The sequence below is a fragment of the Aquarana catesbeiana genome, linkage group LG05, assembly GCF_042186555.1.
Source record: "Aquarana catesbeiana isolate 2022-GZ linkage group LG05, ASM4218655v1, whole genome shotgun sequence".
NCBI lineage: Eukaryota > Metazoa > Chordata > Amphibia > Anura > Ranidae > Aquarana > Aquarana catesbeiana.
Genome location: NC_133328.1, coordinates 511,047,958 through 511,072,627, shown reverse-complemented (window position 1 = coordinate 511,072,627; position 24,670 = coordinate 511,047,958). Strand labels below are relative to the sequence as shown.

The 24,670-nt window shown below is 42.2% G+C and overlaps 1 protein-coding gene across 4 annotated transcripts in view; it reads right to left on the bottom strand.

The window, feature by feature from the left end:
• Positions 1-24,670, bottom strand: part of RP1 (RP1 axonemal microtubule associated) — a 580,110-nt gene that overhangs the window by 201,503 nt on the left and 353,937 nt on the right. For all 4 annotated transcript variants that reach the window (XM_073631609.1, XM_073631611.1, XM_073631610.1 and 1 more), the window contains 2 exons: positions 20,557-20,586; positions 17,002-17,171 (listed from right to left, as the gene is read on the bottom strand). In XM_073631609.1, the coding sequence (XP_073487710.1) occupies positions 17,002-17,171; positions 20,557-20,586 (200 nt within the window). The remainder of the gene's footprint in view (positions 1-17,001; positions 17,172-20,556; positions 20,587-24,670) is intronic.

Below are 24,670 nucleotides of genomic sequence, written 5' to 3'. Positions count from 1 at the left end.
ACATCTTGATTATCCCCAAGCCTTTTAGGCAAATATTGTGTGGACTGATGAGACAAAAATGTAACTTTTTGGAAGGTGTGCGTCCTGTTACATCTGGTATAAAACTAATACAGCATTTCATAACAAGAATATCATGCCAACAGTCAGACATGGTGAGGGTAGCGTGATGGTCTGGGGCTGCTTTGCAGCTTCAGGACCTGGACGACTTACCATAATTGATGGAACCATGAATTCTGAGCTCTACCAGAAAATCCTAAAGGGGAATGTCCGGCCATCAGTTTGTGACCTCAAGCTCAAGTGCACTAGGGTTATGCAGCAGCACAATGATCCGAAACACAACAGCAAGTCCACCTCCAAATAGTTCAAACAAAGAAAAATGTAGGTTTTGGAGTTGCTTAGTCAAAGCCAGTACTTAAATCCAATTGAGATGCTGTATCATGACCTTACACAGGCCGTTCATGCTGGAAAACCCTCCAATGTGGCTGAATTAAAGAAATTCTGCAAAGAAGAGTGGGCCAAAATTGCTCCACAGTAATGTGCCAGTTATTGCAAACGTTTGGTTGCAGTTATTGCCACCAAAGATGGCACAACCAGTTATTAGGTTTAGGGGCATTTACTTTTTCACATAAAGCCAGGCAGGTTTGGACAGCTTTTTTGCCTTAATAAATAAAACCATCATTTAGAAACTGCATTATGTATTTACTCAGGTTATCTTTGTGTAATAATAAAATTTGTTTGAGTCATTTAAATATGCAAAATACTTTTTTACACAACTGTATATAGAAAAGCAATAATGCAAAACAAACGTCTATGATGTAGTCAAGTACATTGTTGAAGTGTCAGCAAGGACTTGTTGGCTTAGACCGTAAACTTATTATGATCATACATTAAAGACTGCATTAATCGCGTAAATATTATTATAAACCACTAGAACAGAACATGGGGGGGCCTACTGTAAGAAAAAGGGTGACTTAAATAAAGTAAAGTAAATAACTGGAGAGTGTAAGCCTGGCGCTGGGCTACCTGCTTGTGCATAAAACGATTAATAAAAACATGGAACAGTGAGGCCAGTGCTGAGGAGGAGAGAAGGGCATAGAAGATAATAGAAAGGAAAAAGAAAAGAGGAAAAATAAGAGAGGAGAGATTGCCCAAGGGTGACGCAGACAAGGAGAAACATCAGGTGAGTCAAAAACTTGGACATCTGATCTTTTATAAAGGCTTCCATCTTCGCATGGATCAGGGTGTGGTTCATTCTATGTTTGGTCTCAGCCACAAAAAAAGAAGAGGGATTTCCATGCTTTAGCTATTGTTTGCTTTGCTGTCAGGAGCTGGAGGATAGTGTGAAAATTGCTTTCCAGAAGACATGGACCACCGGGCAGTTCCACCATATGTGCATATGTGTGCCAGGTTCCGAACAACCGTGAAAGCAAAGAGCTGAGTGGCTGGGAGCAAATGTGGCTATTCTAGTCTGGAATATAATTACCGTATTTATCGGCGTATAACACGCACTGGCGTATAACACGCACCTCAATTTAGGAGGGAATTTTAAGGAAAAAAAACTTTTAGGAGGGAAGTTGAAGGGAAAAAAACTTACATTTAAATGCCCATCATTGCAGCCTTCTCAGTGCAGCCTTGCCCCAGTCCAGCCTTGCCCAGTGCAGCCTTGTCAGTGCAGCCTTGTCAGTGCAGCCATGTCAGTGCAGCCTTGCCAGTGCAGCCATGTCAGTGCAGCCTTGCCAGTGCAGCCTTGCCAGTGCAGCCATGTCAGTGCAGCCTTGCTAGTGCAGCCATGTCAGTGCAGCCATGTCAGTGCAGCCTTGCTAGTGCAGCCATGTCAGTGCAGCCATGTCAGTGCAGCCTTGCTAGTGCAGCCATGTCAGTGTAGCCATGTCAGTGCAGCCTTGCTAGTGCAGCCATGTCAGTGCAGCCATGTCAGTGCAGCCATGTCAGTGCAGCCTTCCCCAGTGTCCAGTCCAGCCTTGCCCCAGTTCAGCCTTGCCCCAGTCCAGCCTTGCTGAAGCCTGTGAGCTTCAAAATCGCCGACCGCGATTTGAAAATGGCGCCGCCGGCGCCGAAATACACAGAGCCGGTCCTCGGCTCTTCTCGGCGGCTCTCGTTTACTTTCGGTTCCACTCGGACGGTGAGCGGAGCTATCCGAAACTAGCCGAGTATACTCGGCTAGGTTCGGGCGGCGCTCGAGTGAAACCGAAAGCCGCCGAGAAGAGCCGAGGACCGGCACTGTGTATTTCGGCGCCGGCGGCGCCATTTTCAAATCGCGGTCAGCGATTTTTAAATTCTGACAGGTCAGGATCGCAGGGGATCGGCGTATAACACGCACCCGCGATTTTCCCCTGATTTTAAGGGGAAAAAAGTGCGTGTTATACGCCGATAAATACGGTATGTTTGGTGAGAATGCCTTAGTAGCTGCCCATATCTGCGACCATTCCGCTGTTTCAAAAGTGCAGTCTAGGTCCTTTTCTTATTTACCAGTATACGAGGTTCAGCCCTCATTTGGTTTGACTAGTAGAGAGTTGGTTTGACTAGTAGAGAGTGGAAATTAGCTCTCTGATGTGTGGGTCTCATTTGCAAATGTGTTTGAATCATGAATATTGATTCAGCAAAGTGCCTGTGGTTAGAAACGATGTGTAAAAATTTTTGATTTGTAGGTATCGAAACATTTTGGATTGGGGAAGTTCGAAGGTCTTACATAGAGCCAGAAAGGGTAGGAATGTTCTTGTTGTGAACAATTTGTGTAGTCGGATTAGACCTGCTGCGGTCCAAGCCTGAAACACTTTAGGAGAGTCCCAGGCCGAATAAAAGACTGGGTTCTCAAGGAACGAAAGGAGAGTATTATGTGTAGATTGTAAGCCGTATATTGTCTTAAGCCGCTGTCTTTCTCTGTATGATCTGCAGATAGTATGCCAGGACTGGGAATGGTAAAACTCTGAATAAATATAAGAACTTGGGCAGTATAGCCATTTTTAAACCATTGATTTTACCAAGCCACAAAAGAGGTAGGGATCACTGTGTCAATAGGTTCCTCATTAGCAGTGAGTTGGATGTCTAAATAGAGAAGGCGGTGCGATGCCCATGTGAAGGTTAATGCATCTTGGGCTGTTTCCCAGCTCAGATAATGATACATTCAAAGCTGCAGATTTCTGGGAGTTGACAGTGAGGCTTGATATGGCATATACTTTAGTTTTGTAACCTCTTGTCAACTGTATACTGTACATATATGGCGGCAAGGTGGCTCTCCTGCGCAGGATCAAATACTGGTACATGATACTGCCCTTCCTGGTCTCCGACAGTGCATGAGCACTGCGGGCGACCCGCTCCAGCTGTGATTGGATGTCTGCCAGGACCCGCCGATCATTCAGGACAGAAGCAGAACATGTAAACAAGGCACACTGCCGTTCTGTCAGTAGGGAAGGTAGCGATCCTGTGTTTCTGCAAAGCAGGAACACAGATCTCTGCCTTCTCATAGTACAAGCACCTCCCACACAGTAACCAAGCACATTTTAGGCACAAATTTAACTCTTTGATTGTCCATGTTGTTAACCCCTTCCCAGCCTTAGTATAGTGACAGTGCATATTTTTAGCACTGATCATTCTATTGGTGTCACTGGTTCCCAAAAAAGTGTCAAAAGTGTCGCTTAGTGTCTGATTTGTCCATCGCAATACCATAGTCGCTGTCCCGCTATAAGTCGCTGATAGCCACCATTACTAGTATAAAAAAAAAAAATAAAGACTCCATAAATATATTCCATAGCTTGTAGACACTATAACTTAGGCAAAAAACAATCAATATTTTGATTTTTTACCAAAAATATGTAGCAGGATACATATTGGTCTAAATTTTATACAAATAAGATTTTTTTTTTCATCTTATTCGATGAGTTTAGTAGCAGAAAGTAAAAATTATTGTTGTTTTTTTTCAAAATTGTCACCCTTTTTTGTTTATAGTGCAAAAAATAAAAACCGCAGAGGTGATCAAATACCACTAAAAGAAATCTATATTTGTGGGGAAAAAAGGTCATAAATTTTATTTGGGTACAGCGTCGCACGGTCGCAGTGCCATTTCGTAAAACATAGCCTGGTCATGAAGGGGGTAAACCTTCTGGAGCTGAAGTGGTTAATAGACATGTATAGGGGTTGATTTAATAAAACTGGAAAGTGCAAAATCTGGTGCAGCCCCTGCAGAGAAACCAATCAGATTTCAGGCTTTTTTTCAAAGCTTAAAATAGAACTATAGGCAAAACTTTTTTTTAAAATTTTGGATAGAGTAAGGGAGGGTTATAACCCCTGTGAGATATTTTGTGCCATCTATTTCCCATTGCAGAGATTACCCTTCACTTCCTGTCCCATAGCCAAACAGGAAGTGAGAGGAAATTAAAGGAGTTTCTTAGGGACCCCCAGGTCACCAGAACTAGTGTTCCTATTGAAAGATTTCACCGCTATTACTTTTCTGAGGACAACCTAAAATAAGTGACTTTTTTTTACATTCACTTTCAATGATAATGGTAAACAGAACAAATAAAGAAGGCAAATCTCCTCGCACAGAGAGCAATAAAAACTGACAGGGGTTGTAATACCTCTACACTCTATGCAAAACTAAAAAAAAAGTTTTGTCTTTAGTTATACTTTATTTGAACAAGCTAAAGTTAGAAGCTGATTGTACCATGCAAAGCTGCAACAAATTTTGGTCTTTCCAGCTTTAGTAAATCGATCCCACAGTGTCCCCTTTTTATACAGAACTCCTATTAGTGTACAGATGAGTCTAATACATTCTGGAGACAGTTTGGGCAGAAGCAGGTTACCGTACTAGTATGTTTTTGGATTGCTGAAGGAAACCCTTCCACTGGAGGAAACCACAATGCAAGGGAAGAAAATTCAAACATCAGGAAGACAGAATGCTTGTAGAAACTGGACACAGGGCTCTGATGCTGCAACCCATTATTACATGGTAATTGTGTATATAGAGTAGCCCACATCAACCAGTCAGATGCCAGATTTCATTAGTTAGAATAATAAATGAGAGTTAATACACTTTGCACATTGTTTTATACCTCATTAAAAGAGAAGTATGGCCAATGCTATTTTGCTCTAATGTGACCCAGAATCAGCTGTCAGGCTTACAGAGCCGCTTCAGGATCCTGACCATATTGATGTGATCCACTGTCTGATTGACAGCTGGCTCTGACTTTCAGCGCATGGCTGAGAGCCGAAGCCAGCTGCGCCCACCCCCTCTCCAGCCAGGTGGTCCAGTCAGCGCTGGAGGAACAGAGCGGAGAGCGGCGGCTAACAGTCACTGCTCTCTGTTTTAAAAAGACCAAGACTGAGCAATTAACCGTCATTTTATTTATCAGTTCTCAGGCTTAGAGCAGTGGGACAACGGCAGCATTAGGCCGAAGGTGAATATGTATGTTTGGTTTTTTATTCACCCCATACACCTCCTTTAAAATAAAGGCCTTTCTCTATAAATCACTGACAATCTGGAAAACAATGAAAATGATCTCTGTGTATAGAGACCTTGTAACATAAATTAAAGGCTCAGTGCCTGCCAAATCCATAATGTGGTACAACTACAATATAGTGTTCATTTTAGGACATCAATTATTTTTCTGTGCCTATATAATATAATCATATGCTTCATCCAACACAATCTCATCATACATGCAAGATAAACTCATTCTGTGCTCTGCGTAACCTCATTATGCATCTGATAGAGTCTCATTGTGTTTCTGATAAAAATCTCATTGTGTGTCTGATGAAACTTCATCAAGCATATGACTAAATATTAACCACCATCTGACAACACTTTACTTTTTCTGTAAATTTGCATTTATTGTATGACAACATTTTTAATGCTACATCTGATACATTTTGCATACCAAAAACCATCACGCATCAACAGAGAGAGGCTGCTCACATGCTGAAGGTGTGATTGATGACCCACATAAGTCCTTATGTATAGTGGAAAGCAAGTATGGTACACTAGAAAACTGAGGGTGCTACTCCAATCTGGGAGGATGGCACTGCATCATACAGGAAAAAAATAGACAAATCCTTCTTATTTAAAGATGCTTTATTTCATTGTTTTAACCTTAAATAAAATCACTCAAGGTGATGCGCCTATATTGTTTCTCCCTTATGGCCTGTTACAATGTTTTTATGTGTATTGTCCACCAGAGGTATTGGGATTGATTTACTAAAGCAGTATAGGCTGTTCACTTAGAAAATATATTTTCTTTTCTTTTAACTTAGTAACAATCAATCAATCGTCAAATTATATGATAGCAAAAACCCAGTTTTTTTTTGTAATTTCCCTTTAACATGATTGGATATTCTTTGCAGAGTACAGTGCCTTGCAAAAGTATTCACCCCCCTTTTCATTTTTCGTGTTTTGTTGCCTCACATCCTGGAATTAACACGGATTGTTTGAGGATTTGCATCATTTAATTTACAGAACATGCCCACAACTTTGAAGATTTTTTTTTTATTGTGAAGCAAACAACAAATAGGACAAAATAACAGAAAAAGTCAATGTGCATAACTATTCACCCCCCTAAAGTTAATACTTTGTAGAGCCACCTTTTGCAGCTATCACAGCTCCAAGTTACTTTGGATAAGTCTCTATGAGTTTGCCACATTTTACCACTGAGATTTTTGACCATTCCTCCTTGCAAAACTGCTCCAGCTCCTTCAAGTTGGACGGTTTGCGCTTGTGAACAGTAATCTTTAAGTCTGACCACAAATTTTCTATTGGTTTGAGGTCTGGGCTTTGACTAGGCTATTCCAACACATTTACATGCTTCCCCTTAAACCAATCAAGTGTTGCTTTAGCAGTGTGTTTGGGGTCATTGTCCTGCTGGAAAGTGAACCTCCGTCTTAGCCTCAAATCACACACAGAGTGGTACAGGTTTTGCTCAAGAATATCCCTGTATTTATTACCATCCATCTTTCCCTCAGCTCTGACCAGTTTCCCAGTCCCGACTGCTGAAAAACATCCCCACAGCATGATGCTGCCACCACCATGTTTCACTGTGGGGATGGTGTTCTTTGGGTGATGTGATGTGTTGGGCTTGCGCCAGACAAAGCGTTTTCTTTAATGGTCAAAAAGCTCAATTTTAGTCTCATCAGACCAGAGCACCTTCCTCCACACATTTTGGGAGTCTCCCACATGCCTTTTCGCAAACTCAAAACGTGCCATTTTGTTTTTTGCTGAAAGTATTGGCTTTCTTCTAGCCACTCTGCATAAAGCCCAACTCTATGGTGCGTACGGCTTATTGTTGTCCTATGTACAGGTACTCCAGTCTTTGCTGTGGAACTCTGCAGCTCCTCCAGGGTTACCTTAGGTCTCTTTGCTGCCTCTCTGATTAATGCTTTAATGCTCTCCTTGTCCGGTCTGTGAGTTTTGGTGCGTGGCCATCTCTTGGCAGGTTTGCTGTTGTGCCATGTTCTTTCCATTTGGTTATGATAGATTTGATGGTGCTCCTAGGGATCATCAAAGATTTGGATTTTTTTTATAACCTAACCCTGACTTGTACTTCTCAACAACATTGTCCCTTACTTGTTTGGAGAGTTTCTTGGTCTTCATGGCAGTATTTGGTTAATGATGCCTCTTGCTTAGGTGTTGCAGCCTCTGGGGCCTTTCACTAATTGTGTGACTTCTGAAGGTAATTGGTTGCAGCAGAGCTTTTTATGGGCTTCATAACAAAGGGGATGAATACATATTAACATGCCAATTATCAGTTTTTAAATTCTGAAAAATTGTTTTATGTATATATTTTTCTAATTTTACTCCACTGACTTAGACTATTGTGTTCTGATCCATCACATATAATTCAGATTAAAAAAAACATTGAACTAAAGGCTGTAATGTAACAAAATAGGTAAAAAGCCAAGGGGGTGAATACTTTTGCAGGGCACTGTATATTTTCACTGTATTCACTAAGCTAAGTGAATGTTCTCTTGCAAATTGAACATTCCCTTTACAAAGTAAACATGCTCAATTTAGCTCAACTTTAGTAAATCACCCTCATTATATTCACTACAGGGACATTTTCTATGAGTTAACTAGGGTAACATAGACTTCTGGAAGTTTCTCTAAGCATTAAATATGAATTGCTTTAACCATCCACTGTTGATGTATTTCAGAGACTGATACAGGATAATACTTCTTTGAGTCATTAACAAATTGTACTACTTGAAGAGTTATGAGTTGTCACTGCTGTGTAGAGAGTGAACAAGTAAGTTCAGCTAGAGAAGTGAGACAGCTGCTTGAGTGCTGAGGCAAGGTATCCTCCTTATCCTTTACATCAAATTATTTCTTTTAAACACAATAATGAAGTGGCTGATACACTATTATTGTAACACTAAATTCTGAGGAACAGCCTTGAGACTCTATACGAAGCTAAGAAAAAAAGTATTCACAGTTTAATGCTTGTATCTTTAGGACTAGAGAAGAGTTATTAATAGAGCATTTTTCCTGTTTTGAAATAATATTTCCCTATGAAACCATCAATAGTAGTGCATTAAGAGTTAGTATTATGGACCAACTCATTCTTGAAAATAAACCTAATAAAGTCATTGTATCAATGAACAATGAATGAGGAGCAATGTAGGATGATGTGAGTGCACAAAGCATGCAGATTCAGCATAATTGTTGTTTAGGTACCACCTAGTAGATAATTAGCAATATAATGTCAGATGTAGAAAGAGAATTTATCAAATAAAGCATGAGATAAGATTAAAAAAAATTGAGAATTATTGATCAGATAAAGAATTAAAGTCAGATGGATAGTGAAGTTTTGGTATGAAAACTGATCACATGATTTTTCATTAAGGTGTTACTAAACCCAGGACCCTGCATTCAGTATATCTGGTCTCCCACAGTACACAGAACCTGTAAATTAAACTGGTAAATACCTTTTCTCATCACCAGTAGGGATGAGCTTCGAGGTCGAGCCGAACCCATGTTCGACTCGAACATCGCATGTTCGACTGTTCATCGAATTGCGAACGATATGGGCCGTTCGTGCCAAATTCGAGTGGCGCATCACGGCCCATAATTCACTGCGGCATCGCAGTGCATTGCTGGCTGATGATTGGCCAAGCATGCACTATGACCCGCATGCTTGGCCAATCACAGCGTCGTCTGCACAGAGAGCCATAATTGACCAAAGCCAGGGTGGCTTTGGCCAATTATGGCTCAGGGGGTTTAGTACATGCCTCACACTATATAAGGCCGCCTGCGTGGCGGCCTTGTGTAGTGTGTTGCGGCGGCGGAGAGAATTAGACAGAGAAAGAGACAGTATCATTTGATTTAAATTAGATAGAGTAGGCATGCGAGTCAGTTTGCTGCACTTACAGTGTATTGTATATATATGCATCCCAGGTGTTGTGTATATATATATATATATATATATATATATATATATATATATATATATATATATATATACACACTGTATTCAATTTAGCTAGATCCGTTCCTGTTATTCTCTTTCTAATACACTGACAGGCAGGCAGGTGTTTTTACAGTATTTACAGTTAGTGTACTGTGTACCCTGCACAGTTGCACCTATAGCTACCTGAAGACAAGTGCTGTTGTTCTTCTTCTGATCCTATTAATACCACAGGCAGGCAGCTTGAAGTATTTACAGTTAGTGTACTGTGTACCCTGCACAGTTGCACCTATAGCTACCTGAAGACAAGTGCTGGTGTTCTTCTTCTGATCCTATTAATACCACAGGCAGACAGCTTGAAGTGTTTACAGTTAGTGTACTGTGTACCCTGCACACTTGCACCTATAGCTACCTGAAGACAAGTGCTGGTGTGCTTCTTCTGACCCTATTAATACCACAGGCAGGCATTCTGCTAGCTGCAGTATAATCAGTCTATATATACATCCCAGTTACTTCTCACTGCAGGCCATTAGTATGTCTGGAGGGCCAATAAGGAGATGCAGACAGTCACAAGCCAATAAAAGAGGGCAAGCTGGCTCTGTGTCTAGAGGCAACAGTGCTGGTCATGATACGGTGCATCCCCATCAGCACGTGTCCGTGGGACACGCTTGTCCTTTTTTTCGGCAGCTGGCCGCGTTGAGCCACAACATGCGGAAGACTTGGTAGAGTGGATGACCAAACCGTCCTCATCCTCCTCATCCTCTCTCACCCAGGCTCAGGGTACTTTGTCTGGCAAAGCAGCTGCCAATGCGGCCTCTTACCTCGGCTCAATGGCATCAGTCACTCCTTCCCTAGCCGAACTGTTTGACCACAGTGTTGGGTACATGCTCCAGGTGGATGCCCAGCTTTTTGAAGGCTCCGATGATGGTACTCAGCTAGAGGAAGGCAGTAACGTGAGCCTTGACAGAGGGGGTGCTCAAGAAGGACAGCAATCTGGCAGTCATGTTCCCCCAGCTGCAGCATACTGCCAGGTTTGCTCCAGTGATGTGGAGGGAGGGGATGATGAGGTCACTGACTCCACATGGGTGCCTGATAGGAGAGAGGAGGAGGAGGAGGCACATCACCAATGAGGCAGGATGCCCTCCAGGGGCCAGCTTAGGGGCAGCACACCGACTGCATCACACCGCAGAGCTCCGCATGTGCAGGGTGCTGCTATTTGTAACATATGTCTCAAGCGTATCTCGCGGCTGCTCACGTGGCCAAAACATCACCTGCTTGGGCACCACATGCTTGACCAGACATATGTTGACCTGCCATGCAGTTCGTTGGCAAGCGTACCTAAAAGACCCACACCAAAGAACAAAGAGGACCTCTCCTTGCACCTCATCAGTTGGGATCTCCAACCCCACTATACCTTCAGTCCTCTCTGAGACCTGCACTGAGAGGAATGAAGGTGTAGAATTAGGTGTGTCACAGCCAAGTACTATCAGTACACCGACGTCAGATTGTACCAGGCAAATTTCCCTGCCCCAGCTGCTGCACCGCCGAAAGAAGTTCGCTCCCAGCCATCCACATGCCCAGCAGTTGAATGCTAACTTGGATAAATTGCTAGCACTTCAACTGCTGCCTTTTCAGTTAGTATACTCTGCCCCCTTCCATGAGTTTGTGGAATGTGCGGTTCCTCAGTGGCAGGTTCCCAAATGCCACTTTTTCTCACAGAAGGCGATTCTGGCTCTCTACCGGCATGTAGAAGGAAATGTCTTGGCCTCGCTGGACAGGGCGATCAGCGATAAGGTGCATATTACCACTGACTCATGGTCCAGCGGGCATGGACAGGGACGTTACCTATCTTTCACGGCGCATTGGGTGACTCTGCTGGCAGCTGGGAAGGATACAGGACAAGGTGCAGTAGTGTTGGAGGTTGTTCCGCCACCAAGCCTCCAAAAGCTACTACTGGTGATTCTGACACACCTCTCTCCTCCACCCCCTCCTCTTCTTCCTCCATGGCCTCTTCCTGTGCTTTGTCCTTGGAACCAGCGGTGCTCCGTAGGCGTTCAAGGGGCTACGCAAGTACGCAGGCCAAAAGATGCCATGCTTTGCTTGAGCTGGTGTGCTTGGGGGATAGGAACCACACTGGGGCAGAGATTCTGTCAGCTCTGCAGGGGCAGGCTCAGAGGTGGTTGACGCCACGCCAGCTTAAGGCAGGAATGGTGGTTTGCGACAATGGCACCAACCTCCTCTCCGCCCTCCAACAGGGACAACTGACCCATGTGCCCTGTTTGGCTCACGTCCTTAACTTGGTGGTGCAGCGGTTCTTGGGCAGGTTCCCGGGCTTACAGGATGCCCTGAGGCAGGCCAGGAAAGTCTGTGTGCATTTCCGCTGGTCATATAATGCCAGTGCTTGGCTCGCTGACCTCCAAAAGGAATTTAATCTGCCCAAGAACCGTCTAATCTGTGACATGCCCACCAGGTGGAACTCAATGTTGGCCATGCTGCAGCAGCTGCACACGCAGCACAGGGCCATCAATGAGTACCTGTGCGACTATGGCACCAGGACAGGGTCAGGGGAGCTTGTTTTTTTTCCCCACGCCAGTGGGCCATGATCAGGGATGCATGCACTGTCCTGTCACCATTTGAGGAGGCCACGAGGATGGTGAGCAGTGACAGTGCATGCATCAGTAACACTGTCCCCCTTGTCCACCTGTTGGAGCACACGCTGCGTGGAATAATGGACAGGGCACTTGAGGCAGAACAGAGGCAGGAAGAGGAGGACTTCCTTAGCTCTCAAGGCCCTCTTTATCCAGACAGTGTTCTTGTGTGCCTGCCAATCACACAGGAAGAGGACGAGGAGGAGGAGAAGGAGGAGGATTGTGTCAGCATGGAGGTGGTGCCTGGCACTCAGCATCAGCAACAGTCTTTAAGGGATCATTTACAGTCCCAAGAAACCCATGGACTTGTACGTGGCTGGGAGGAGTTGGCTGCAGATCATGTCGTCCTTAGTGACCCAGAAGACTCCGGACCAAATGCCTCAGCAAACCTACGCTGCATGGCCTCCCTGATTCTGCAAACCCTGCAGAAGGATCCTCGTATTCGTGGTATCAAGGAGAGGGATCAATACTGCCTGGCAACCCTCCTTGATCCATGTTACAAGGGTAAGGTTGCGGACCTTATCTTGCCATTGCAGAGGGAGCAGAGGATGAAACATCTTTGGGAGGCCTTGCAGAAAGGTCTGTGCAACGCGTTCCCAGAGACTGGGAGGTTACAAACTCCTGTTCTGGATAACGTGTTGCTGAGGCTTCGGTCAGTCAAAGAAGGAGCGGTGGAGAAGGTGGCCGTCTGACCGATGCATTCAGACAATTTTTTAGTCCGCAGCCCCAAGGTATGATCTGTTCCAGCAACCATCACCAGCGTCTGTTTTACATGGTGCAGGAATACCTAGGGGCAAGATCTGACTTGGACACCTTTCCCACTATAAATCCTCTGGGTTACTGGGTCTTGAGGATGGATCACTGGCCAGAGCTTGCACAGTATGCAATTGAGCTACTGGCCTGTCCTGCATCCAGCGTTCTTTCAGAATTCATATTCAGTGCTGCTGGAGGCTTTGTAACCGATCACAGGGTGCACCTGTCCACCGACTCGGTCGATCGAGTGACCTTCATAAAAATGAATCAGTCTTGGATCACCACCAGCTACCAAGCACCTGATGCTGATGTAACCGAATAATTTTTTTTGAAATGTCATATCCCTTCAAGACTGCCTATGCTGATGCTGAGTGACTATCCTGTTATGCTGAGTGACTATCCTCTTCCTCCTCAATAATCATGCTGATAGCTTGTAAGAATATTTTTGGTTTTGGGCACCGCCACCAGTGGTTAAGGCCCAATTTTTCAGCCCCTGTTTAACAGGGGCGTGTAATTACAATTTTTGATGCAATATTTTGCAAGGAGGGTTCGTTGCTGTGCTCAACTAAAGTATTTGTGAGGGGTTGCAGTGTTGTGGCACCAGCACCAGTGCCTAAGGCCCAATTTTTCAGCCCCTGTTTAACAGGGGCGTATAATTACAATTTTTGATGCAATAATTTGCAGCAGGGCTCGTTCCTGCGCTCCAACTAGAGTATCTGTGAGGGGTTGTAGTGTTGTGGCACCAGTGTCTAAGGCCCAATTTTTCAGCCCCTGTTTAACAGGGGCATGTAATTACAATTTTTGATGCAATATTTTGCAGGAAGGCTCATTCCTGCACTCCAACTAGAGTATCTGTGAGGGGTTGCAGTATTGTGGCACCAGTGCCTAAGGCCCAATTTTTGAGCCCCTGTTTAACAGGGGCGTGTAATTACAATTTTTGATGCAATATTTTGCAGGGGGGCTCATTCCTGGGCTCCAACTAGAGTATCTCTGAGGGGTTGCAATACCAACACCTAAGACCCCAATTTCTGCAGAGTATATAGGGCAGGTCCCTACTTTCAAACATCCAACTTACAAACAACTCCTACTTGCAAACGGAAGGAGACAACAGGAAGTGAGATGAAATCTACCCCTAGGAAGGGAAATTCTTTCCTGTAAGAGTTTATATGGGAAAAACGTGTCTCCTCTCCACTGATGCTTTATTAACAATCCTTGTTTCACTAAAAAACCCAAATTGTCAAAAAAACATTTGTCATTGGGACAGAAAGTGAAGTGAAATCTTCTGAAGAGGTGCACACACAGCAAAACAAATGTCACAGGGGGGATAACCCTTCCCTATGTTTTCCAAAAAGCTTAAAATAGATTTTTTGGCTGGAGCTACACTTTAAAAATGTACCAGTTCAAAATTACAAACAGATTCTACTTAACAACAAACCTACAGTCCCTCTCTTGTTTGCACCTCCTGTATACTGCTGTTCAGAGTATATAGGGCCAGGGGGCCCCACGCCTTTCCTTTTTTAATTTGGGAGCGGGGTTCCCCTTAATATCCATACAAGACCCAAAGGGCCTGGTAATGGACTGGGGGGGGGTACCCATGTCGTTTGTCTCACTGATTTTCATCCATATTGCCGGGACCTGACATTACATTAAAGCCGCAAGCAGTTTTAAATTACTTTTACTCCTTTAAAAATGTAATTTTGTGCAGGGACTGTTCTAAGCACGGGAAACACGCGCCACTTTACAGGCATACCATAGACACCCCCCAGGTACGATATTTTACTTTTTTTTTTCACTTTAAGCATCATTAAAATCACTGCTCCCGAAAAAACTGCCATTTTTGAAACTTTTTTTTGCATTGATACATGTCCCCTGGGGCAGGACCGGGTCCCCAAATCCTTTTTAGGACAATACCATGCAAATTAGCCTTTAAAATTAGCACTTTTGAGTTTCAACGTTTGAGTCCCATAGACTTCAATGGGGTTCTAACGTTCGCGCAAATTTTCGGTCCGTTCGCAGGTTCTGGGGGGTGTTTGGCTCATCTCTAATCACCAGTGTATAGCAGTCTTTTGACTTCTATCAGTGTCCGGCCGAGCACTGGTTAAAGATTGTAGGAGGAGTTTTCATTCTCTTCTGACTGTCCTATGAGGCTGCATGACCCCTGACTTTCTGTGTGAACAGTGCTGATTGGCCCTGTGCTGATCACATGCACCCTCCAAAAAACAACTCTCTAGCAATACACATCAAACTGAGCATGTGCAGAGTGCTTCCTAGGGCTCTGTTCTATCAGCAGATGGATTGGGGAAAGTAAAAGAAGGGGAGGATTAGAGAAAACAGGATCAACCATCCTTTTTACATATTGCAGAGGATTAACTCCTTGAGTTTCACAGTGAGTATAACGAGCATGTTTTACTGCATATACATAATGATTTTACTGTTGTGGGTTTAGAGTTTATATTTTATCAGGTTAACCACTGATGAACGGCTCGCCGCCATTATACGGCAGCACTTTGAAGTGGAATATCGTTGTTATGGCAGCTAGCAGCTGCCAAAATATAAACTGGCATCCACTTCTTCAGCGGGTGGTCCGCTTTCAGATAAAAGTGGTCTGAGTGACGGATTCGCCACAAGATCACTTTTATCGGTGGCGGGAGGGCCTGGTGCCCTCGCTGCTTACTGGAGCCACTGGCAGCGGCGGAGGCGATCAAATCCTGTCCCCCCTGTGGTATGGAGCTGAGTGAGGGGAAGATGGCCCCTACCCGGCTCCATACCATTGCAGGATGGAAGCAACGTCAAAACATCACTTCCGCCCATAGCTCTTAAAGGGACATTTTTTTTAATAACATTTTTCAAACAACATTTTTTTTCTATTTATTTTTTTATTGCATTTTAGTGTAAATATGAGATCTGAGGTCTTTTTGACCCCATATCTCATATATTACATTCCTTGTAATAGGAATAAAAGTGAAACAAATTTTTTTTAAAAGAACAGTGTAAAAAAAAAAAATAAAAATAAAGAGTGAAATAAATAAGAAAAAAAATACATTTTTTTTTTAACACACCCCATCCCACCAAGCTCACGTGCAGAAGCAAACGCATACGTGAGAAGCGCCCGCATATGAAAACGGTGTTCAAACCACACATGTGAGGTATCACCGCGATTGTTAGAGCGGGAACATTCATTCTAGCCTTAGACCTCCTCTGTAACTCAAAACCAGCAACCTGTAGAATTTTTTAAACGTCGCATATGGAGATTTGTAAGGAACAAAGTTTGTCAGCATTCCACAAGTGGGCGCAATTTTGAAACGTAACATGTTGGGTATAAATTTACTCAGCGTAACATCATCTTTCACAATATAAAAAAAATTGGGCTAACTTTACTGTTGTCTTATTTTTTGATTCAAAAAAGTGTATTTTTTCCCAAGTGTGGTTGTAAGACCGCTGCGCAAATATGGTGTGACAGAAAGTATTGCAATGACCATTTTATTTCCTAGGGTGTTAGAAAAATATATATATATATTGTTTGGGGTTCTAAGTAGGTTTCTAGCAAAAAAAAAAAATATGATTTTAACTTGTAAACAACAAGTTTGAAAAATAGGCCCGGTCTTAAAGTGGTTAAGGATAAGGTTTTCGGATGAACAATTATAAAAAAAAGGATGAAGATTGCCAGATAATGGATGCAACTTAATGAGGCAAGTGATGAGATTTGAAACCTAATGAAGAGGCAAAGAGGCACTGGATGCACAATGAACCTGCACTGAACACAGGACAAGGTTGTGTCGGGTACATGATGAAGAAGGATACTGTTCCGCTCATACAGGTAGATTGTTACTAAGCTACTGCTAGAAGCACAGTGCCCAGGAAACTGCAGAAATATTACTAAAATAATAAAATAACTACTAAAAAACTAGCAAAACATCCTATCATGTGATCTCAAACAATGGACCTAACTTATCAAAGTACCTTAAATCATAATTGTTTATGCAGATACCATGAACTAATAAGGCCTATTCTTTAATTTACTGGCCTGTACCATAAAAAAAAAAAAAAAAACACAATAGTCCAACACAGACAACCAGATAACACTTAAAAGAATTTCATATAGAATCACAACTTTTATGATGTATATAACTAGTGAAAACTAGTGATGAGTATTTTAATGCTTTATTTGTTTTTGACACATTGGGTTTACTTACAAAGAATCCATCCTCGAAGCCAGGAAGGAAACACTCCCTTTCTAGATCTGGTTGCACAAGTTGAATTTCTCTAGTTTTTTCTTCAGACCCATAAATGATAACAGTTACTTTCAAAGCATTATTCCATGAGGAATCGGTTGCTGTTTTAATGCGCATTGTCCACATTTTGTCTATGACACAGGCAGAGAAATGAAGAAAAGTTTGCTTTAATAAAAAACATAATGCCAATAATAATGGTAATAAATGAATAATAAATACTAATGATGATTATAGTAAAAATGATCTCATGAGTCCTGGATAAACCGATGTCTTGAGTTCCGTCCCACATTAACTTAAATGTATCTAAAGCCAACACATTTTCCCCTTAGAATTGGATAAAATATGGACCAGTTAAACACCCTTGCCTATTTGTTTTGTGTCTGTGTATTGTTGTGGACATTTCCAATTTGCAATAAGAGGTTAGTAGCCTTTGCTCCAAAGCATAAGAAAAACCTCTTAAACAGTTTTCACCACAACAGGTCTCCCAACTGAAATATTCCCTCACACCAAAGCAGGATTATCCACAAAACAAACCAGTTAGGAGCTTAGGGTCTGGTGGATATCCAAGGGAACAGCTACAACTTTCATGCTCCTGCAGTAAACTAGGGAGCTAGTGCAGTTGGTAAACGCTCTTAACCAGTCTGTCAATTGACAGTGCTTGTAGTCAGTTGGTGTCTGACTGGGTCCATGCCTGTACAAATACTGCAAATGGGGTTGCTTTTCTGGTTCTAATACTATCCTTACCAATGTCACTTAAAGGGATTGGGGAGGAGGGCCAAAGCAGCTTTCTTGCCTAGGCCTCATTTACTTAATCCATTGTGGCCCTCACTTCCTGTTTGGATTTGAATTTCCTTATCATTTTTAGTTCCAGTGACAATGTTCCACAAGGCAAATAAAAGACTTAATCTTCCAACTGGGACAAAAGCAGTATTAAAAAAGCTGACAGGCATTTTACACTTTCACCCACCAATGGCTTTTGATATAAAGGAAATACATCACAAGCTTTAGATGTTGCAGATTGGCAATACACGTTGCAGCAGATCTTATCTTTTTTTTTTAATGGTTATCTTAATTTTAGCGTGGACCAGCGTAAGTATGCATTTTCGATACCTGGCTGATACTTGTGGAGGTGGAGAATCACTGTAGTAGCTGCCACAGTCTTTCTGGTCCATGTCGTGCATGCCTTGCTGCCCTGCTGCATAATAACCCCAGCTAGTCACCTGATCAGCACAGGCACCATTCAGAGATCGCCTTGCATTTTTCTCAATGACGCCCTGTGGTTACTATGCAGCGAGGCAGCTGCTCAGCATGGGACCCAGAAGACATCGAGGATCATTGTAGTAGTATACACCTCTACAATGATTCTATACTTCCACAGGGATTGGCCAGGAACCTTTGAGTATACAGTTTATAATATTTGATCATTCTGAGTATAAGTGATCATTCACGACTTTTTACATGCTGTTTTTAAGCCCATTTTCCATACCACTAGCCCATAACTTATACAGTATATGTCTATAAGGACTAAATATATTTCTTTCACAGCCATCTCTCTGTCGAGGTTCCAACTTACCCTCTGATAAAAGGGAAGTGCATTTAATGTTTGTTTTTTATAATTCTATTTTGAATATTGTTTTTTTTTCTTACCCGTGGTCCCTCATATATGTGGTATATATCTTTCCCACAGCAGAAATTGAACAAGTCTATTGTTAAGGTAAGACCATGATCCTTTTCATATATGGGTAATAATGCAATAACTGATACTATGCCAGTCACTAAAGGTCTAAGAAATTAAAATATTGGCTTACAAAGATTAAGGTAAATTCCCCTAATTATACTCTATAGTGCTTTATTCACATTATTCTTTTAATGCATAATGGTAAGCCACTTGGTTTGTTCTATTGCAGGGCGCAGTAATAATAATGATAATAATCATAGTAATAATAATAATATAATAATCTGTTCCATAATAAGGCTAGGTTAACAATTGTGCATTGTGGGAAAACACACAAAATTGTGCACATTTGTGAAACACAGAAAACATGTGTATACCCTTTGCAGGCACGCAGTAGTGCACCCCAATGCACCTTGCTAATGCATTTACAAAACTGTGCACCAAAATGCATAGTCTCATTATACCTTGTGTTTTTGTGCTCCTCAGAAACATTATAAATTAGGCATGTTACAGCGGAATCATCTTATTAACAGCAACAATTTACCAAAATTGAAGCATGCAAAAATCTGGTACAGCTCTGCATAGAAACCAATCGCCTTCCAGGTTTTATTGTCAAAGCTTAATTTACAAGCTGGCATTAGAAGCTGATTGGCTACCAAGCACAGGTGCACCAAATTCTGAGGACGGCGCCCTCTAAGTGCAGCATGTATGTTAAAAATATTTATTACAATAGATAAAAACACTCACATTTGAGTTGCTAAAAACCAGCATGTAAAGTAGTTTCATCCGCATGCTCTCGGGGGATGTGGGTGTCACGGGCCAGTGGGGGGGTACACCCCATCTCCATGGTTACCTACGCGCCCAATCATTATACATAGTCCCGCCCTCCTCTCAATTACCTCTCCACCCCTCCCGGTGCCTATGGTATAAATTCCCACACTGAATATGGCCACCAGCTTAGCCTGATGAAGGAGCACGCATGCTCCGAACGCGAAGCACCGCCCGTCTCACCCCGCTCCCGAAAGTGAAGACGCAGGTCAGCACGGCGCTCCACGGAGGATCCATGACCGACATCCTGGCCGCCCGGAGGCTCTGAGGACCCTCGGCACCACCGGAACAGCTACCAGGACCCAGGTCACAGGACTCACATCCCAGGAACCCCCCCCCCCACTGGCCCGTGACACCCACATCCCCCGAGAGCAGGCGGATGAAACTACTTTACATGCTGGTTTTTAGCAACACAAATGTGAATGTTTTTATCTATTGTAGTAAATATTTTTAACATACATGCTGCACTTAGAGGGTGCCGTCCTTCTTTCTTTTTTATTGTTCCAGAGCTTCTTCTAGCTTTTATAGACTGTCTGCCTTCCATTTAATCAGCATCATTTTATCCTTACATGGACTAATACCTGAACTTGTTGTGAAACATTAACTACCACCACCAAGTTCCCCCTCTCAGGAACCCCCAACCCACCCCCTTCCCCCCACCATTTTTAGTTATATGTACTCGGCTAACTCCATTGTGAGCCATATTAACCCCTTGATCGTTTATTTAGCACCAAATTCTGAGTGCACCGGTTTTAGTAAATCTCCCTCTAAAAGTCTTAAAATTCTCCTTGAAGGAGCCACCTGGGGAATAAGATTCAAAATTTGAGTAGAATATTTTCAAATATTTTCAGGCCTGTAGTTAGACATTTCCATCATATTAGAGGATTTCATTAATGTACACATGTTAGCTCTGTGCTTTCCTTCGATGTGTGTGTTTTATTGTTCACTTCAAAATGATTTTCCATATGCTGATTCATAATGTTTGATTATCTCCTCTGGGCTGTGTTTCTTACCTTCAGTGTCCTCTTCCGGATTTTCCATTTCTGCAAATGAAAAGGATGAAATTAATCATCAGTCAGTTCTCCAAATGAATAAGAAGATGGTAATGAGCTGAGAATTCACAACACTTTACATTATCATTAAAGAGCTGAATCATCAAGCCATTCTCTCTTCTCAGTTTTCTATGAAACACCAATTTGTCCCCTTGTAGTGGAGCAATGACTAGGAAACACTAATCAGTGTATTTGTATTCTCTTTATTTTCTTTTTTTTTTCACTTGGAGTTCACTGATCAACTGTTCACTTCTATAAATACACACATAAATGCCTATCAGGAATGCTCCTAGTTTCACTTAATAATCATGTCAAATATCAAATTCAATATATAATTTAATATGGAAAAAAGTAAACGGGAAAACTGGAAAACTGGTTATAATGGCCTAAGGATGATCTATGTGTCTGTGTTCAATTCATAGGGTATGGAGTCTGAAAATTATAAATATATTTCGGAAACCCAATAGAGTATATGGGGACGGGGTGAATTTTGAAAATTGTGGACATTTTCATAGATAATATGCAGGGGATTGTCTAAAAAGGAGGCAAAGAGAGCTGGGAATTCCCATATGTACTAATCCAAAAAAAAAAAACCAGAAAGACAAAACTTGACAAATACAGAAAGCAAGGAGAGGGTCCACCTTTTAATTTAAATATGATTTATGGGATGACATGGGAAGACACCAATCCCTTGAATTACTGTACATGCTTGGTAGATGCCTTCAAAGGGCAGTTCTACTTTTTCTTCCAAACTGGGATAACACCTACTATATATTTGCTACATGTCCCCATTTACATAGCATAACTTAAAAATATATTTGAAAATTGCAGCTTACTTTTTTTTAGATGCTTCATTCTGGTAAATCTAGCACTGAAAATTCCTACTAGTTCTCTGTGTTTACGAGGGGGCTGGGGAACTGTGTTTAAAAAACTCTGTTTGTACTTTGCTAGCAGATTTTCAATATCAGTTTTATTTTGTATTTTCTTGGAATGCTGTGTGAATGGGAACACATACTGTAGAAATATGGGGTTTTCTCAAATATGACTGTACAAGTAGAACTACACTTTCAAGTATATCGTTTCTGAAAAATCCAAAATGTTGGATTTACCCCTACGTTTATTCCCAGTACCATTGGTAATTAGGACACAGACAGCAATAAAAACCTGAAATTGCCTTTAATCCTTAACCTCCCTGGCGGTATGATTATTTCAGATTTTAGGTGCTGAAAGCGGTACAATTATTTTGCACAGAAATTTGGCGTTTTATATTGTAGGCCTGTAATTCTTAGGAATAGTTCACTTAAATCTGTCCAAACAAGAGTCTAGTAGACATCCCGGGTATGATAAAGTTTGAAAAACTAAATAAAAAATTATAATATAATAAATAACTATAAATAATTAAAACACATAATAATATAATAATAATAAAAATTATATAATAATGTAATCAAATCAAAAACACTGAAATTTGCTCAGTTGCAGAATTTTAGCTTTTATTACTTTTAGTGTTTGATGACGGATCTCCTCACAAATCACTATCGCTCAATTCTGCAAGTGATTATAATTTATTATCGCTTTTTTCTAGCTGGTCTAAAACCACTTTTGATGTAAAGAGACAGTTTTGGTTGCTATGGACAATCTCCAGTTTCCTGGCAGAAAGAACAGTTTTATATATATAAAACTGCATGCAGGACACTGGGCAGACCACTAGGGACAAAGGGGATGTGTAGTTATTTGATACAGTACTGTAATCTGTAAGATTACAGTATGCTGTATCTATACTGTGTGTTTCACTTTTGAATTTACCGCCGAACTCCATCCCCGTGCGTCGCAACGCTCGCAGGGAACAGAGCTCGGCACTGTGAATCGAGCGAGACACAGCGGCTCGCCGATCACAGCGGGGAGACATTGCAGGATCCAGGGGACAAGGTAAGTAAGCTCTTCCTGGATCCTGCGATGCAAGCCCGAGTCTGGCTCGGGGATACCCCTTTTGGTATGTAAAATCCACCCCGAGCCAGACTCGGGAATACCGCCAGGGGGGTTAAAGAGGAAGTGAACCCTGATGGGTTTTTCTTCCTTTCTTCTTCTCTGCAAAGTAAAGGCATAATGTGCTAGTATGCAAAGCATGCTGACACTTACCTGCAAATGAAGCCCACGCTGTCCCCACTGCAGGCCGCATCCATCTTTGCCCATCTTCCTTCCGGGGGTGCATACACGGACTGTGTGACTGGCCAGAGCCGCGTGACGTCATGTGCGTGGGAGCCGCCGGTTCCGGCACTCACTCCTGAAGAAACGGCACAGGTTGCCATTTCTTCGGAGCGCATGTGCCGATGACATAATTGGCACAGTATACAGTAAATATTTCCTAAACGGTGCACATTTAGGAGATATTTACAGAACCTATAGCTAGCTTTATTCTAGGGTTACCTATAGGTACAAATGTTACAGGGAGGTTTACAACCTCTTTAAACTCTGTGGTGTCCGTTTATGAAGCAGTGATCAGCGGTGATCCCGAGGATCACCGCTGATCACAGTCCATAAACAGTTTATGAAACAGTGATAATCGGGAGAGAACATGTTTGAACTTGTTCTCCCACCGATTATCTCTACACGCGGAGAATCCTCATTGAATGACAGTAACGGCCAGTTTATGAAGCAGTGATCTCACCGCTTCACTGGCGATCGGAGTCAGAATTCACACTCCCAGGTTCACCAGCTCAGAGGTGGTGAATCGGGGAGTGAAGAGGAAATCTGGGGGGATCTGAGGGGAAGGAGGAAGATTTTTAACTTCCTTATGCCTCGTTCAGACCCCCCAACACTGTAAGCATGTCCCCCTGTCATATTTATGTGTATACATATATATACATATATACATATAATGTGTATATGTATATATATATATAATGTGTGTGTATATACATGTATATATAATGTGTGTGTGTGTGTGTATACATATGTATATAATGTAGGGGGACTCATTATTTTATTAACATTAATCGTCCGTGTATTGAGCGGTGATAATTTATCACTGCTTAATAAACTGACATCTCTGTATTTCTGGTGCTGTAATCTCGTAAAGTCTCACGAGATTCCAGTATCAGGGGCCGTTCTCCACTGTTTGAAGCATTTGTAGATCTCTTCACTCCTCCAAAGGTGAAGCGATCTACAAAGCTTCATAAACTGGCACACAGAGGAGAAAGATCTTCACTGTGAATGCTGGAGAACGAAGCAGTGAATAGATTTCACTGCTTCATAAACAGACACCTGTGTATTAAAAAACAGAGGTGTTTTAGTTACCAAATGGGAAGTGTTCTGTTTCAAATGCCACTTCATGCATTGATAATGTATATCTCCCAGTCTATGAACACAGTATGGTCATTGGTCATCTGCACTTGATACCATCCACAGGCAACTTAACTCTATTTTAAGAAAGAAGTTAAATCCAACACAAGTGTACTTCAGATAATTGCTGCACAGAGGATGTTCCTCCAGTCTTTTGAAATGTAAACAGACAATGACTTTCCTAACCCCCATCTCTGTGAAGAACTAACATTGACTGAGGGGACATGGAAGAAACGGGGAGGGTCTAGCTAGAACTGATCTAAACTCTGCCCGGAGTTTGCATGTTTCTTTTGTGCTTGCATGCTTTTCCTCTGGGTACTCTGGTTTCCTCCCGCACTCCAAAGAAATCCAGGGAGGGTAATTGGCTCCTGTCTAAACTGGCCCTTGTACTGTATGTACATATATATGAATATGAGTTAGGGACCTTAGACTTTAAGCTTCTTGAGAGCAGGGACTGAGCTGAATGCACAATATATTTAGTAAAACGTTAAATAAATTGCCAACACTATATAAATACCAATAATAAATAAGTAAATAAAATACTAAGTATGCTGGAAAAGTGCACTTTCCTTTAAAAATCTGGTTACTAAGTGCCAGGGCACACTTAAGGTCTCCAGCTGCCTTTGTGTTGTGCTGGGCTTCTGGAGTGCCTCTGCATCTTTGTCCCAGGATAAGTGCTCTCCTAGATTAGAGCTAAGAAACACACTATACAGAGGAGCCTTAACAAGGCAGT